At 36.6% G+C, this 15,197-nt stretch overlaps 1 protein-coding gene across 5 annotated transcripts in view; it reads right to left on the bottom strand.

Moving 5' to 3' along the window:
• The window catches only part of CPNE8 (copine 8), a 227,566-nt gene that overhangs the window by 102,001 nt on the left and 110,368 nt on the right, over positions 1 to 15,197 (bottom strand). For all 5 annotated transcript variants that reach the window (XM_027594830.2, XM_027594832.2, XM_027594833.2 and 2 more), the window contains one exon: positions 3,622 to 3,685. In XM_027594830.2, the coding sequence (XP_027450631.1) occupies positions 3,622 to 3,685 (64 nt within the window). The remainder of the gene's footprint in view (positions 1 to 3,621; positions 3,686 to 15,197) is intronic.

Here is a 15,197-nt window from a genome sequence, read left to right as displayed (position 1 = left end):
CACCCAAAGTGCTCAAGGAAGCAGTCCTTGACTCCTTTCTTTTCTTGACCCTTCATCTAAACCAAGTCTCACATCATTCCACCTCTAAGACATTTCTCAAATCTTCACTCTGGCTACACTGGCATCACCTTAGTCTAGGCCAACTTCCTCTCTCCCTGGGGCATGCACAGTAGCATTTTTCTTTCTCCCCCTTCTACTCTTGCAACCATCCAGCCCATTTTCCACTCTGCAGACACCACAATATTCTCAAAACATAAAAGAAATATTGTTCATAATTTAAAATGTTTCTAGGCTTCCTCTTGTATTTAGGATAAACACAGAATCCTTAACATGGTCTACAAAGCTCAGCACCAAATGGGCTCCGAGCAGCCTTTTCTACCTTCATCCTTCAAAGTTTTGTCTCAATCATCCCCTGGTCTTAGCCCTTTGCCACCACACACCAGACACAATTCCTTCCCTCCTCACAACCTTATGCAAGCTATGCATTCCACTAGAATTCTTCATTTAACTGGCAAACCATTCCTTAGGGCTAAGCTTAAATGTTACTTTCTCAAAGAGGTCTGCAGTGACCCCTCCCCAGTATAAACTGGATTCTCCATTATACTCTCTTATATTTGATCACTTAGTACATATCATGACACATATACCTGCACAGTCATCTAATTAATGTCTGTCTTTCCCACAAACTACTTGTTCATTAAAGACAAGGACCAGGGTTGTTTGTTGTTGTTTTTTTCTCACCATTGTATTCTAAGCATCCATTTCAGGGACTAGCACTGTGTATGTTTTGTGAATATTGTGGAATCAATCAATCAATCAATCAATCAATTAATCAGAATGAAAAATATTATTTGTGGATAATCTCAAGCTACTTTTAAAATACTGAGTGAATAAACAATCCTAATATAATTTCAAAATTACATGAATTCTTATGCTTGCACATTTGGCTAAATATATTACAAAAGTGGCATTTGAAATAAACTATGTAATACTAGGTTGAGATAATTAAAATCATCCTCTAAAAACAAATATTTGTATAAATTTATAATTTACACATTTCTCCAATGCTGCCCCCTTTTTTATTCTGCAAAGCAATGATCTGGGGAAGATATTAAGACTTCTCCATTTTACAAATGCAGAAATTAAAGCTCTAAGACTATAACCTCACTCAGCTGAATACTGAAAGAGAGAAGATTGAAATTTAGGTGTCCTGATCCCAAAGCTTACACTCAAGTTAATAACAATGTGTTTTAAAGGGGGGAAAAAAAACCCATCAATTTGTATGTCAAATGTGAAGTAAAATTACTTCCTTCAAGATTCTAAGTGATAATGCCTGATATTTTCAAACTACTTAAATGTGCATTTAAAGACACAGTCTCTTCTGAAGTAACTATGAGCATTGCTTTGAATATATTTGTTTCTTCTACTATACTAGCATAGTAATATTATTTCAAGGTTTATACATCTTAATGATGCTGATTATCAATAAGGCTGTAGCTAAGAATCATAACATACTATACACAAGTGAAGTTAGATCAAGATTTAAGCAATATTTTTTAAAATATTAGATCTATAATTGTAAAGTATAATAAATATGTGTTTACTTGTTAAAAGTTAATTCCAGATATTCTAAAATCTTTAGTAGTAGAAAGAGTGGTAAAAAAAAAATGCCTCTTAATTAGTAAGTAACAGATTCTACTTCATTTGCATGGAAACATTCCTGTTCTTTCCTGTTTTTCCAAGCAAAACAACAAAATTGAAAGTGGAAGATATTTAAGATGCAACCCGGCCATACTCAATCTATGCCCTTGGTTATCTTGGTTCTATTTTGCAATAGAACTAAAAATAATGTGTTCATTGGCATATTTACACAAAATCACCTGAATGTCAAGATTCTGACAAAATAGCATGTTAATGTCAACACAAAGAACATGTATCTTACTGACCTTGAACTTCTTTTTCTCTTCCCTCCCTCACTATATAGAACACATATTATATACACATATATAAATTTAGAGACAAGAAGTATAAAAGATGATTAGATGATATAATTCTAAGTGCCATTTTAACAAAAAAAAAGATGGTAGGTAATATTTCTGTACTGTGTTGTACTTTTTGTAATGTATTCTTAGTATACATAAAATGCTTTCATATATGTTATATTTTCAGATTTAATGTTGTGGTGGTTAATTATCAGAGCTGGGCAATTTTTAAAAATATTCTAGTGACCGGTTCATGTGTCTGTTTTTTTTCTCCCCCCCTGCAAATATGGAAAGTAAAACAGAAGGGTCAAGTAATGTGATAAGACAAAGTACAAATTCATAGCAAATCCAGAACTCAACTCCGTTTAACGGCATTCTAACTGGGAGTAGGTTTCTGGGCATTTTACACAGGAAAAAACTGAGACTGAGGTGGCCAGACCGGCCCACAGGTGCATAGACAATGGAGGAAGAAGAAGAGGGCCTCAATTTAAATGCATTTTAACTACTTAGAGTCTAAGTTTTGTTTAGTCATCTCCACAACACTGTTACTATACTTTCCTTTTGTTATCTCACCAACCACCCCCTACCCCACCGAAATCCCAGTTTCCATCATTTGTTGGCAAGTATCATACGGATTTCTGCCCATATTGCCTCAGAAATATATTATGTACCAAAAGCCATAGTAATTATCCTTAAAGAAAAAACTCTATAGAGATTAAAGTTACATACTTAGATAATAAATAATAGTTCTCTATATGGAAACTAGAGCCAATGTTAAAGCATAAAGTTTTTAGTATTCTTCAGGAACTTCTGTTCCTAAAATCATAAAGCAGAAGTTGAAAATAAAGAGCCCTAGAGATTTAACCCAGGGAAAACTTCTTTTTTCCCCCCTAGAAATAACAATTCCCAGGGATCCACTGGGCCACATTAAATAGATAATATCAACTTCAGATTCAGAGAGCTATCATTACTTCCAGTGTGGAGTGTCATAGCCATCACCTCAGTTCTTGATGACAGTAACATCAATGAACATGAGTCAACGGTTATATCAGCAAATCACAACTAAAAATAGCAGTTTTCTAAAAGTACTAAGTATGCACTCTATGTCCTCATATTCTCAGTTGGAGTGGTAGCTGGTCCCTTCCTCAAACGTGAGCTTCCCAAGCTAACAAAAGATGGGAACTTATATAAATCCTGAATTAATTCCATTAGAATTATAGAAAAAACAAGTATGTTAGGTAAAAGGACTAAAGTCAAGTGACTAGAAATACTCCTAGAAAATCACACATAAATCTTCAAAATTTTTGCAAGAACTTAGCTGATCGGTACAACTGATAATTCCTAATATTAATGCCCCCCAAATAATACTGACATTAGGTTTTATTTTATAATTTCTTTTCCTTAAAAAGACTGTTAAAATAACTGATATCCTTTTTGGACTATAAATGTAGTCCCTCTAACTATCTAAAATGACTATGTATCTAAAATGATGTTTTATAGATTAGAGAATTATATAAAGTAGTTTTACTTATTTTTTTTGCCAAAATTACTCAAAAATTAATCATTTAAATATAGTTTCAGAATATCTTTTCAAAGAAGTATTGGAATTACTTTTTAATCCAAAGAAATATTTACTTACCCTACAACAGTTTAATTCCTCTGCTGTAAGTATGATCGTACCACATTTCCTCCCTGGAATTCCTCTACAACCAAAAATATATTTATATACATTAATAGTTTATATGAATATTTATAATACAAACTAATAATATATATTTCATTTTTATGGAACCAAATAAAGAGCATGCTACTAATTGGTGGGCTCTTTTCTAACAAAATATATTCCTAGTTTCAACCTTGAGTTTATCCTATGGATCCACATTTCCTAATGAAGCTAAACTTTGATCACTTTCAACCTGTCAGACCTCTGCTCAAGAATTGTCAAGAGCTTCATATCATTTACCATATGTAATATATATAATATTATATGATATCTATAATATAATAAAATTTTTTCTATGGGTTCTAAGATTTCTATCATGTGATTAAAACCTATTCCTAATCTTGGTTTTCAATACTTCTTTCTCCTTTCATCAACATGGTTACTTATTTGTGCTTATTTCTTCTTTGTGGCCATTCCCATGCCCTGATATACCTCAGCACACTAATTGTCCCCTATTTCACCTCAAACCTTCCATATCCCCAGATAAAGTTCCATCTGTTCCAGGAAACTTCATCCTGGTCAACCTCATACAAAGTTTAGCCTTCTCTGCATTCCTATGGCACTTCAGGTCAGTAGTACAAGCTTAGCATTTAATTACCCTTAACTTGTTACAATCATGTATTTTTTCCCTTTCTTTTTTCAAGTTGATTATAACCTCTATAAGAGTAAAATTCATGACATAGACCTCTTGTAAGCCAACAGAGTTAAATGTCTACACATAGCAGGTGCTCCAAATATAATGAAAATATGTAATACATAAGCAAAACAAAAATTAAACAAAGTAAAACTCCCACACACTTTTCTTTTTACATGTGTTTGGTATATTTATGCTCATATAGATTCCAACTGACACTAAGAGCAAAGTCCACTAGGAAAATGCAAGGCGCATATAAGGTTCCTGGTTTTACATGAGGGAATACAGAGACAAGTCCATGAGAATCCTCCAAAGAATAATCCTCATGCTCCCATGGTGTTTTGTCTTTTGTCCCATTATGAGTCATAGTTCACCAACTCTTCAGTTCATCCTGGGAACTACAAGTTGTGAAATTAGAGCCCAACAAGTGTGTTTGTCCTCAAGAATAGAACTCATCTCTGACAATCAATATCAACATGTATGCATCAGATATATAATCCCCTGTGCTCCCTGGGTAAAGGGACTGGACTCTTTAGTTATCTTAACTGGGAAGAAGTTAAAATAATGAAACATTAAAATATCTGAGCTACAAATGTATCAGTATAAAATTATTGTAAAACTCCTCTTTCTTTTCTTTCTATTCTAATATTTTCTTCTCGAGGGCACCACTTGGTTTTCAGCTAAAAATGTCATCTCATAGCTTATGCAGGAAACTGCCTATCACAAAATTTTGTTTTCTCTATATCTTTGCTCCCCATTAGGGTAACTGCACATGTCAGGACCTTCCATTTTCTCCTCGTCTTTATGACTAAAAAATCAAGTAATTTCTCCTTCACGTTTTTCCTTGGAAAATTATACACATCATTTTTAGTTAGCATCCTTCCAGCAATCTTAATCAGTTCATTTTTCTAATCTAGCTGTATCTTTTGTTTTATTCTATCTATGAACCTCAAGATTCACATTTTCAATGTTATGACAAACAGCTTGACTGAACATGTACCTGAAAGTACTTTAAAATGCTGAATAAAATTTGCCAAAAAAGACTTTACAAATGCTCTGATAACCAGGCAAGAAAGTAAGGACCAATCTGAAGCTGAAGATGGAAAACCAGAAAGACAAGCAGAGGTGACCCTATAGAATTTATCTTGGGCTTGTTTTTTATGTCTCCTCAGAACACAAAAATGAGAAATAAAAAAAAAAGTGGGGTGCAGAGGGAGAGACTCAGAAGGTGGAGAACTCAATAAGTGACTAATATACAACATAAAGCTTGGATCGCAATGACTATGTTGCCTGATTATAGCATGAATTAGATACAAATATTCACTTTGGAGGGACGTGTAAAGTAAATCCCTGCCTTAAAAACTGATGATGAATAAAAGAAAAAAAAGTTCCTTAATCATTCAGACCTCAACCAGTCTTGCTGCCTTAATTTTCACTACCTGAGTAGTTATAAATAACTTCAAACCAAGAATTCAGTTTAATTGCAGTGATCGTAGGTATCTGGTCAATGTAAAACCCTTCTGAAGAGTTTGCCTTCAAACTACATCTCAAAAGATTCTTATATTAAAAGCTTAAAAAATACATATGTGTTCATTTCCAAGTATCACAAAACACTGAAGGAAAAGTGTACCATATATTAGAATCTGCAGAAGCAACAGTCTACAGAATCAAACACATACTTAGAATACTAGAAATATTATGCATAATATACAAAATGTAAGCATGAGTAACATACCTAAAACTTAAAGAGAAGAATGGAAATATGACTAATTAGCTAAGGATTATAAAAATAATCAAGAATATTTGGAGAAAAAATTTGAAAATTCTGGAAATAATAATAGAAATAGAAAACTCGGGGAATGGATTTAGCCACAGATTAGACACAGCAGAATTAGTAAGCTGAAAGATAGCTGTAAAGAAATTATCCACAATGCAGCACAGAGAGGCAGACATGGAAACTATTATAAAGAGGTTTACACACATGGAGAACAAAGGTAAAAGTTTAATACACATCTAATCAGAAGTCCAGGAAGGAGGAGAAATATTGCAAGAAGGAGATAGAATATTTGAAGAGAAAATGGCTAGGAAACTAGCCAAGCAGCATAAATAAAAGTAAATTTATAACTGTACATATGAGATGGACAAGGCAAAACACCAGAGATGAAGGAGGTATGTTCAAACAAGCCTGAGAGAAAAGGCAGATGGCCTACAGGAATACAAATACTAAACTGGGGCTGACTACTCAGAAGGAATATTGAAGCTGAAAGACAAGTGAAAATATCTTCAGTGGTTTAAAAGAACGCAACTGCCACCCTGGGAATATAGACAGTGTACATCTCTTACAAGAGAAAGCATGAACCACAAATATTGTTAAACAAGTAAGAACTGAGTGAGTGTATAGCCAAGCACCCTCGCTTGAGGCATTTCTGAAGGACTTGAAACTGAAGGAGAATGATCACAGATGGGAAGTCTGCGAAGAAAGAAGAAACAATAAAGGAAGTGGTAAAATATAAAGAAATCTTAATAAATATTGACTATAAGACAAGATACAAATGTTAAAAACTAAATAACAAATACGTATGATAGGATTCATCAGGAGGGTGAGAATTTAAGTTCAATCTTCTGATGTTCTTTGATTGTTCAGGAAGAAAGTAAAAGATGCTTTAAAGTGAACAGAATTTGATAAAGTAAGTAAGTATATGTAAAAACTTCCACAACACTACAGTTTTTAAAGGACTTCATAACCTGAAGTTTAGAAAAGGAGAATTCTGGAATAGTGTTTAAAAATATAACCAATTCAAAGGAAACTAAAGGGAAAAAAGGGTGAAGCATATAAAAAGCACTAAAGAGGTGAGGGAAATAAATCCAGAGGGATAGTTACTAAAGCACATCATAATGAAATAAATGTTCCAGATTAAAATTATATTATCACACTGTATAAAAAAAATAAAAATTCATCCATGAGCTATGTACAATAAAATAAAAATTTAAGGATTTAGAAAGTGCAAAAGAAAAGATGCAAAGATATACTAAGGGGAAAAAAAACTAAACCCAATGAAAACCAGTGGCCCTACATTAATAGCAAACAAATAGATTTTAAATTTAAAAAGACTGCTAGAAATAGTTCTTATGTAATCAATAAAAGTTGCAATTAATTAGGAAGATATAATAATCTCAAGACTCTATGCATCTAACATTATAGCTCCAGAACATATTAAAAAACTCACCATCCTACAAAAGGATATGTGTACCATATGTTGACCGTTTTAACCTGGCAAACACTACCCTGGCCAGTTAATACAGTTAACATCACCAGCAATAGGTCATGTTGCTATCATGTACTACTGACATAATGTAATGGGAGTACCTCACCTATGTGGCCTTTCCTTCCAGACCTAATCAAGTCTAATCATGAAAAAAACATTAGAAAAAAATCCCAAATTGAGGGGCTTTCTACAAAATATCTGCTAATACATCCCCAAACCGTCAAGGTCATCCCAAACATGGAAAGACTAAGAAATTGTCACGAAATAAAAGATACTAGGAGATAGGGGGCACCTGGTTGGCTCAGTTGTTAAGGTCTGCCTTCGGCTCAGGTCATAATCCCAGGGGTCCTGGGATCGAGTCTCGCATAGGGCACTTGCTCAGCGAGAAGCCTGCTTCTCCCTCTCCTACTCCCCCTGCTTGTGTTCCCTCTCTCGCTGTCTCTCTCTGTAAAATAAATAAAATCTTTAAAAAAAGATACTAGAAGACAGGATAACTAAATGCAATGTGGTTTCCTAAACTGAACTGTGTAAGAGAAAAGGAACATTAGTGGAAAAAACAAGACTAAAATTCAAATAAAGACTCGAGTTAGTTAACTATAATGTATCAATGTTGGTTTACCGGTTGCGACAAATGTACATTGGTAATGTAATATGTTACTGATAGGAAAAACTGGGTGAGGAACGTATAAGAACTCCCTGTACAGCCTTTGTAACTTTTCTGTAAATCTAAAGCTATTCTAAAATAAAAAGATAATTAAAAACAATGTGAGAAAGAAAAGACAGGCTGAGGAACTGTTCCAGGTTAAAAGACACTAAAATCAGGACAATTAAATTCAATGTATGATTCTTGACTAAATTTTAGATTGGGGGAAAATAGCTACAATGGATATTATTGAGACAACTGTTGAAATTTTAATATGGAGTATGGATTAGATAACATCATTGTACCATAGTGAAGTTTCCCGATTTTGATCAACTCCTTATTAAGAAATACACACTCGAGAGGGTGGAGCAAGATGGCAGAGGAGTAGGAGACCTGGATTTCGTCTGGTCTCAGGAATTCAGCTGGATAGGGATCAAACCATTCTGAACACCTACGAACTCAACAGGAGATCGAAGAAGAGAGTAGCGACAACTCTCTGAACAGAGAAGCGACCACTTACTGGAAGGTAGGACGTGCGGAGAAGTGAATCCGCGGCGATATTCGGGAGGATAGACGGTGGGGGAGGGGCCTCCGTCTGCCGCTTCTGGCAAGTGATAGAGCCGCGGAGCACAAAATCGGAACTTTTAGAAGTTGGCTCCGCTGAGGGATGTCGCTCCAGTGGCTAAGCGGGGGGTGGAACCCTCGTGGGACAGTGTGGTCTCAGGACCCTCGGGGTCACAGAAAGACCAGGGGTGCCTGAGTGCAGCAGAGCTCCCAGGTATCGGAGCGGGAAAGCCAGCTGTCAAGACGGAGCCAAAGCGTGGGCTCTCAGCTTGGGGTTGCCATAGACGCTGATCCACAACACAGTCAGGCCACTGCTCCTCCAGCAGGGATCCAACAAGCGGCAGAGCCAGGGAGATTCCACTTCCTCCACCAGGAGGCGTGGCGCCGGAGTGTACTGCAGGGATCTGCTGGGTTTGGAGACCCCACACCGAGTAGGATACCAGAGATAGAAACGCTCAGTCACAAGCCAGGTGAGCACAGAGTGCAGTCAGAGACCGGAGACACGGGAGTGATTGCTTTTCTCTGGGGGCGCACTGAGGAGTGGGGCCCTGAGTTCCCGGCTCCCCCGGGGCAGAGATTGGGAGGCCGCCATTTTCACTCTCATCCTCCAAAGCTGTACGGAAAGCTTGCAGGGAACAAAAGCTCCCAAGAGCAAACCCGAGCAGATTACTTAGCCTGAACCAGGCGAGGGCGGGGCAATTCCACCTCCCGCAAAGACATTTGAGAAACATTGCAACAGGCCCCTCCCCCAGAAGATCATCAAGAACCGCCAGCCGGGACCAAGTTTACCCATCAATGAGAACGGCAGAAGTCCAATGCTAGGGGAATACTGCACAAAGAATCCATGGCTTTTTTACCATGATTCCTTAGTCTTTCAAAGTTGTTTTAACTGTCTTTTTTTTTTTGAATTTTTCTTTTTCTCTTTCTCAACCAACATTTTATCAATCCCTTTTTTAAAAAAGATTTTTATTTTTCATTTTTAGAGTCCTATTCTATCCCTTTGTAGTAGTTACTCTTATTTTTGACATATATATATATATAAGTTGTTCTCTCTTAAAAATTTTGAGATGCAGTTTCTTCTAACAGATCAAACTATACCCTAAATCTACAGTGTATGGCTTTGTCCTAGTCTCCTGCCTGATCACATTCTCTCTCCTTTTCTTTCTTCTTCTTTTTTTAATCCTATTCTTTCTTTTTTTAAACAACTTCTTATCTTATCAATTCCTTTTATAAAATTTGTTGTAATTTTCATCTTTACATTCATATTCCATCCCTTCATCGTATCAACCCTTATTTTTGTACATATATAAGTTTTACTTTCTTTAAAATTATGGGAGACACTTTCTTCTAACAGACCAAAATACACCCAAAATCTAGTGTATGGCACTGATCTATGCACCAGCCTGATCATATTTGATTGTATTGTTTTTTTGTTTTGTTCTGTTTTTGTTTTTATCTTTTTGTTTTTTTTTTCTTTTTCTTTTTTCATTTCTTCCCTTTCTTTTCCCCTGGTTTCAGGTCTTTTCTGATTTGTTTAGAGTATATATTCTGGGGACATTGTTACCCTGTTAGCATTTTGTTCTCTCATTCATCTATTCTCCTCTGGACAAAATGACAAGATGGAAAAAATCACCTCAACAAAAAGAACAAGAGGTGGTACCGACTGCCAGGGACCTACTCAATACGGACATTAGTATGATGTCGACCTAGAGTTCAGAAACATGATTTTAAAGATACTAGCTAGGCTTGAAAAGACTATGAAAGTTATTAGAGAAAACCTTTCTGGAGAAATAAAAGAACTAAAATCTAACCAAGTTGAAAAAAAAATGGCTATTACTGAGGTGCAATAAAAAACGGGGGCACTAACTGCTAGGATACATGAGGCAGAAGAGAAAATCAGTGATATAGAAGACCAAATGATGGAAAATAAAGAATTTGAGAAAAAGAGAGATAAACAACTACTGGATCTCGAGGGCACAATTTGAAAGATAAGTGATACCATAAGATGAAACATCGTTAGAATAACTGGAATCCCAGAAGAAGAAGAAAGAGAGAGAGGGGCAGAAGGTATATTGAAGCAAATTATAAGAGAACTTCCCTAATTTGGGGAAGGAAACGGGCATCAAAATCCAGGAAGCACAGAGAACCCCTCTCAAAATCAATAGAAACAGGTAAACGCTCCGACATCTAATAGTAAAACTTACGAGTCTCAGGCACAAAGAAAAAATCCTGAAAGCAGCTTGGGAGAAGAGATATGTAACCTACACTGATAGAAACATTAGATAGGCAACAGACCTATCCACAGAGACCTGGCAGGCCAGAAAGGACTGGCATGATATGTTCAGAGCACTAAATGAGAAAAATATGAAGCCAAGAATACTATATCCAGCTAGGCTGTCACTGAAAATTGAAGGAGAGATAAAAAGCTTCCAGGACAAACAAAAACTAAAGGAATTTGCAAACACGAAACTAGCCCTACAACAAATATTGAGAGGGGTCCTCTAAGCATAGAGAGAGCCTAAAAGCAACATACACCAGAAAGGAACACAGCCAATATACAGTTAACAGTCACCTTACAGGCAGTACAATGGGACTAAATTCATATCTTTCAAGTTACCCTGAATGTAAATGGGCTAAATGTCCCAATCAAAAGACACAGGGTATCATATTGGATAAAAAAACAAGACCCATCGATATGCTGCCTGCAAGAGACATTTTAGACCGAAAGACACCCCGAGATTGAAAGTGAGAGGGTGGAAAACTATTTACCATGCTAATGGACATCAAAAGAGAGGTGGGGTGGCAATCCTTATATCAGACAAATTATAGATTTTAAACCAAAGACTATAATAAGAGATGAGGAAGGACACTATATCCTACTTAAAGGGTCTATCCAACAAGAAGGTCAAACAATTGTAAATACGTATGCCTCTAACAAGGGAGCAGCCAATTATATAAGCCAATTAATAACAAAAGCAAAGAAACACATCAACAACAATACAATAATACTGGGGGACTTTATCACCCCCCTAACTGAAATGGACAGATCATCTAAGCAAAAGATCAACAAGGAAATAAAGACTTTAAATGACACACTGGGCCAAATGGACTTCACAGATATATTCAGAACATTCCATCCTAAAGCAACAGAATACACATTCTTCTCTAGTGCCCATGGAACATTCTCCAGAAGAGATCACATCCTAGGTCACAAATCAGGTCTCAACTGGTGCCAAAACACTGGGATCATTCCCTGCATATTTTCAGACCACAATGCTTTGAAACTAGAACTCAATCACAAGAGGAAAGTCGGAAAGAACTGAAATACATGGAGGCTAAGGAGCATCCTACTAAAGAATGAATGGGTCAACCAGGAAATTAAAGAAGAATTAAAAAAAATTCATGGAAACCAATGAAAATGAAAACACAACTGTTCAAAATCTTTGGGATACAGCAAAGGCAGTCCTAAGAGGAATGTATATAGCAATACAAGCCTTTCTCAAGAAACAAGAAAGGTCTCAAATACACAACCTAACCCTACAGCTAAAGGAGCTGGAGAAAGAGCAGCAAATAAAGCCTAAACCCAGCAGGAGAAGAGAAATAATAAAGATCAGAGCAGAAATCAATGAAACAGAAACCAAAAGAACAGTAGAACAGATCAACAAAACTAGGAGCTGGTTCTTCGAAAGAATTAACAAGATTGATAAACCCCTGGCCAGACTTATCAAAAAGAGAAGAGAAATGACCCAAGTCAACAAAATCATGAATGAAAGAGGAGAGATCACAACCAACACCAAAGAAGTACAAACAATTATAACAACATATTATGAGCAGCTATATGCCAGCAAATTAGATAACCTGGAAGAAATGGGTGCATTCCTAGAGGTGTACCAACTACCAAAACTGAACCAGGAAGAAAAAGAAAACCTGAACAAACATATAACCACTAAGGAATTTGAAGCAGTCATCAAAAATCTCCCAAGAAACAAAAGCCCGGGTCCAGATGGCTTCCCAGGGGAATTCTACCAAACATTTAAAGAAGAACTAATACCTATCCTTCTGTATCTGTTCAAAAAAATAGAAATGGAAGGAAAACTTACAAACTCGCTTTATGAAGACACCATTACCTGGATCCCCAAACCAGACAAAGACCCCATCAAAAAGGAGAATTACAGACCAATATCCAATGAGCATGGATGCAAAAATTCTCAACAAAATACTAGCCAATAGGATCCAACAGTACATTAAAAGGATTATTCACCACGACCAAGTGGGATTTATCCCTGGGCTGCAAGGATGGTTCAACATCTGCAAGTCAATCAATGTGATACAACACATTAACAAAAGAAAGAACAAGAATCATATGATCCTCTCAATAGATGTAGAAAAAGCATTTGACAAAGTACAGCATTCTTTCTTGATCAAAACTCTTCAGAGTATAGGGATAGAGGGTACATACCTCAATATCATAAAAGCCATCTATGAAAAACCTACAGCGAATATCATTCTCAATGGGGAAAAACTGAGAGCTTTCCCCCTAAGGTCAGGAACACGGCAAGGATGTCCACTATCACCACTACTATTAAAAATAGTATTAGAAGTCCTAGCCATAGCAATCAGACAACAAAAAGAAATCAAAGGCATCCAAATCAGCAAAGAAGAAGTCAAACTCTCACTCTTTGCAGATGATATGATACTTTATGTGGAAAACCCAAAAGACTCCACCGCAAAACTGCTAGAACTCATACAGGAATTCAGTTAAGTGGCAGGATATAAAATCAATGCACAGAAATCAGTGGCATTCCTCCAACAACAAGATAGAAGAGAGAGAAATTAAGGACTCGATCCCATGTACAATTGCACCCAAAACCATAACATACCTAGGAATAAATCTAACCAAAGAGCCAAAGGATCTGTACTCAGAAAACTACATAATACTCATGAAAGAAACTGAGGAAGACACAAAGAAATGGAAAAACGTTCCATGCTCATGGACTGGAAGAACAAATATTGTGAAGATGTCAATGCTACCTAGAGCAATCTACACATTTAAAGCAATCCCTATCAAAATACTATCCACTTTTTTCAAAGAAATGGAACAAATACTCCTAAAATTTGTATGGAACCAGAAAAGACCCCGAATAGGCAGAGGAATGTTGAAAAAGAAAAGCAAAGCTGGCGGCATCCCAATTCCAGACTTCCGGCTCTATTACAAAGCTGTCATCATCAAGACAGTATGGTACTGGCACAAAAATAGACACATAGATCAATGGAACAGAACAGAGAGCCCAGAAATGGACGCTCAACTCTATGGTCAACTCATCTTCGACAAAGCAGGAAAGAATGTCCAAAGGAAAAAAGACCGTCTCTTCAACAAATGGTGTTGGGAAAATTGGACAGCCACGTGCAGAAGAATGAAACTGGACCATTTCCTTGCACCACACACAAAAATAGACTCAGAATGTTTGAAAGACCTAAATGTGAGACAGGACTCCATCAAAATCCTAAAGGAGAACACAGGCAGCAACCTCTTCGACCTCAGCCACAGGAACTTCTTCCTAGAAACATCGCCAAAGGCAAGGGAAGCAAGGGCAAAAATGAACTATTAGGATTTCATCAAGATAAAAAGCTTTTGCATAGCAAAAGAAAGTCCACAAAACAAAAGACAACTGACAGAATGGGAGAAGATATTTGCAAATTACATTATCACATAAAGGGCTAGTATCCAAAATCCATAAAGAACTTATCAAACTCAACACCCAAAGAACAAATAATCCAATCAAGAAATGGGTAGAAGACATGAATAGATAATTTTCTAAAGAAGACATCCAAATGGCCAACAGACACAAAGAAAGTGCTCAAAATCGCTTGGAATCAGGGAAATTCAAATCAAAACCTCGATGAGATACCACCTCACACCAGTCAGAATGGCGAAAATTAATAAGTCAGGAAACAACAGATATTGGCGGGGATGCGGAGAAAGGGGAACCCTCCTACAGTGTTGGTGGGAATGCAAGCTGGTGCAGCCACTCTGGAAAACAGTATGGAGGTTCCTCAAAAAGTTGAAAATAGAGCTACCCTATGATCCAGCAATTGCACTACTGGGTATTTACCCCAAAGATACAAATGTAGGGATCTGAAGGGGTACAAACACCCCGATGTTTATAGCAGCAATGTCCACAATAGCCAAACTGTGGAAAAAGCCAAGATGTCCATCGACAGATGAATGGATAAAGAAGACGTGGTATACACACACACACACACACACACACACACACACACACACACACACACACACACACACACAATGGAATATTATACAGCCAATAAAAGGAATGAAATCTTGCCATTTCCAATGAAGTGGATGGAACTGGAGGATGTTATG

Source organism: Zalophus californianus, chromosome 9 (genome assembly GCF_009762305.2).
Source record: "Zalophus californianus isolate mZalCal1 chromosome 9, mZalCal1.pri.v2, whole genome shotgun sequence".
NCBI lineage: Eukaryota > Metazoa > Chordata > Mammalia > Carnivora > Otariidae > Zalophus > Zalophus californianus.
This window is presented reverse-complemented; position numbering and strand designations above follow the sequence as displayed.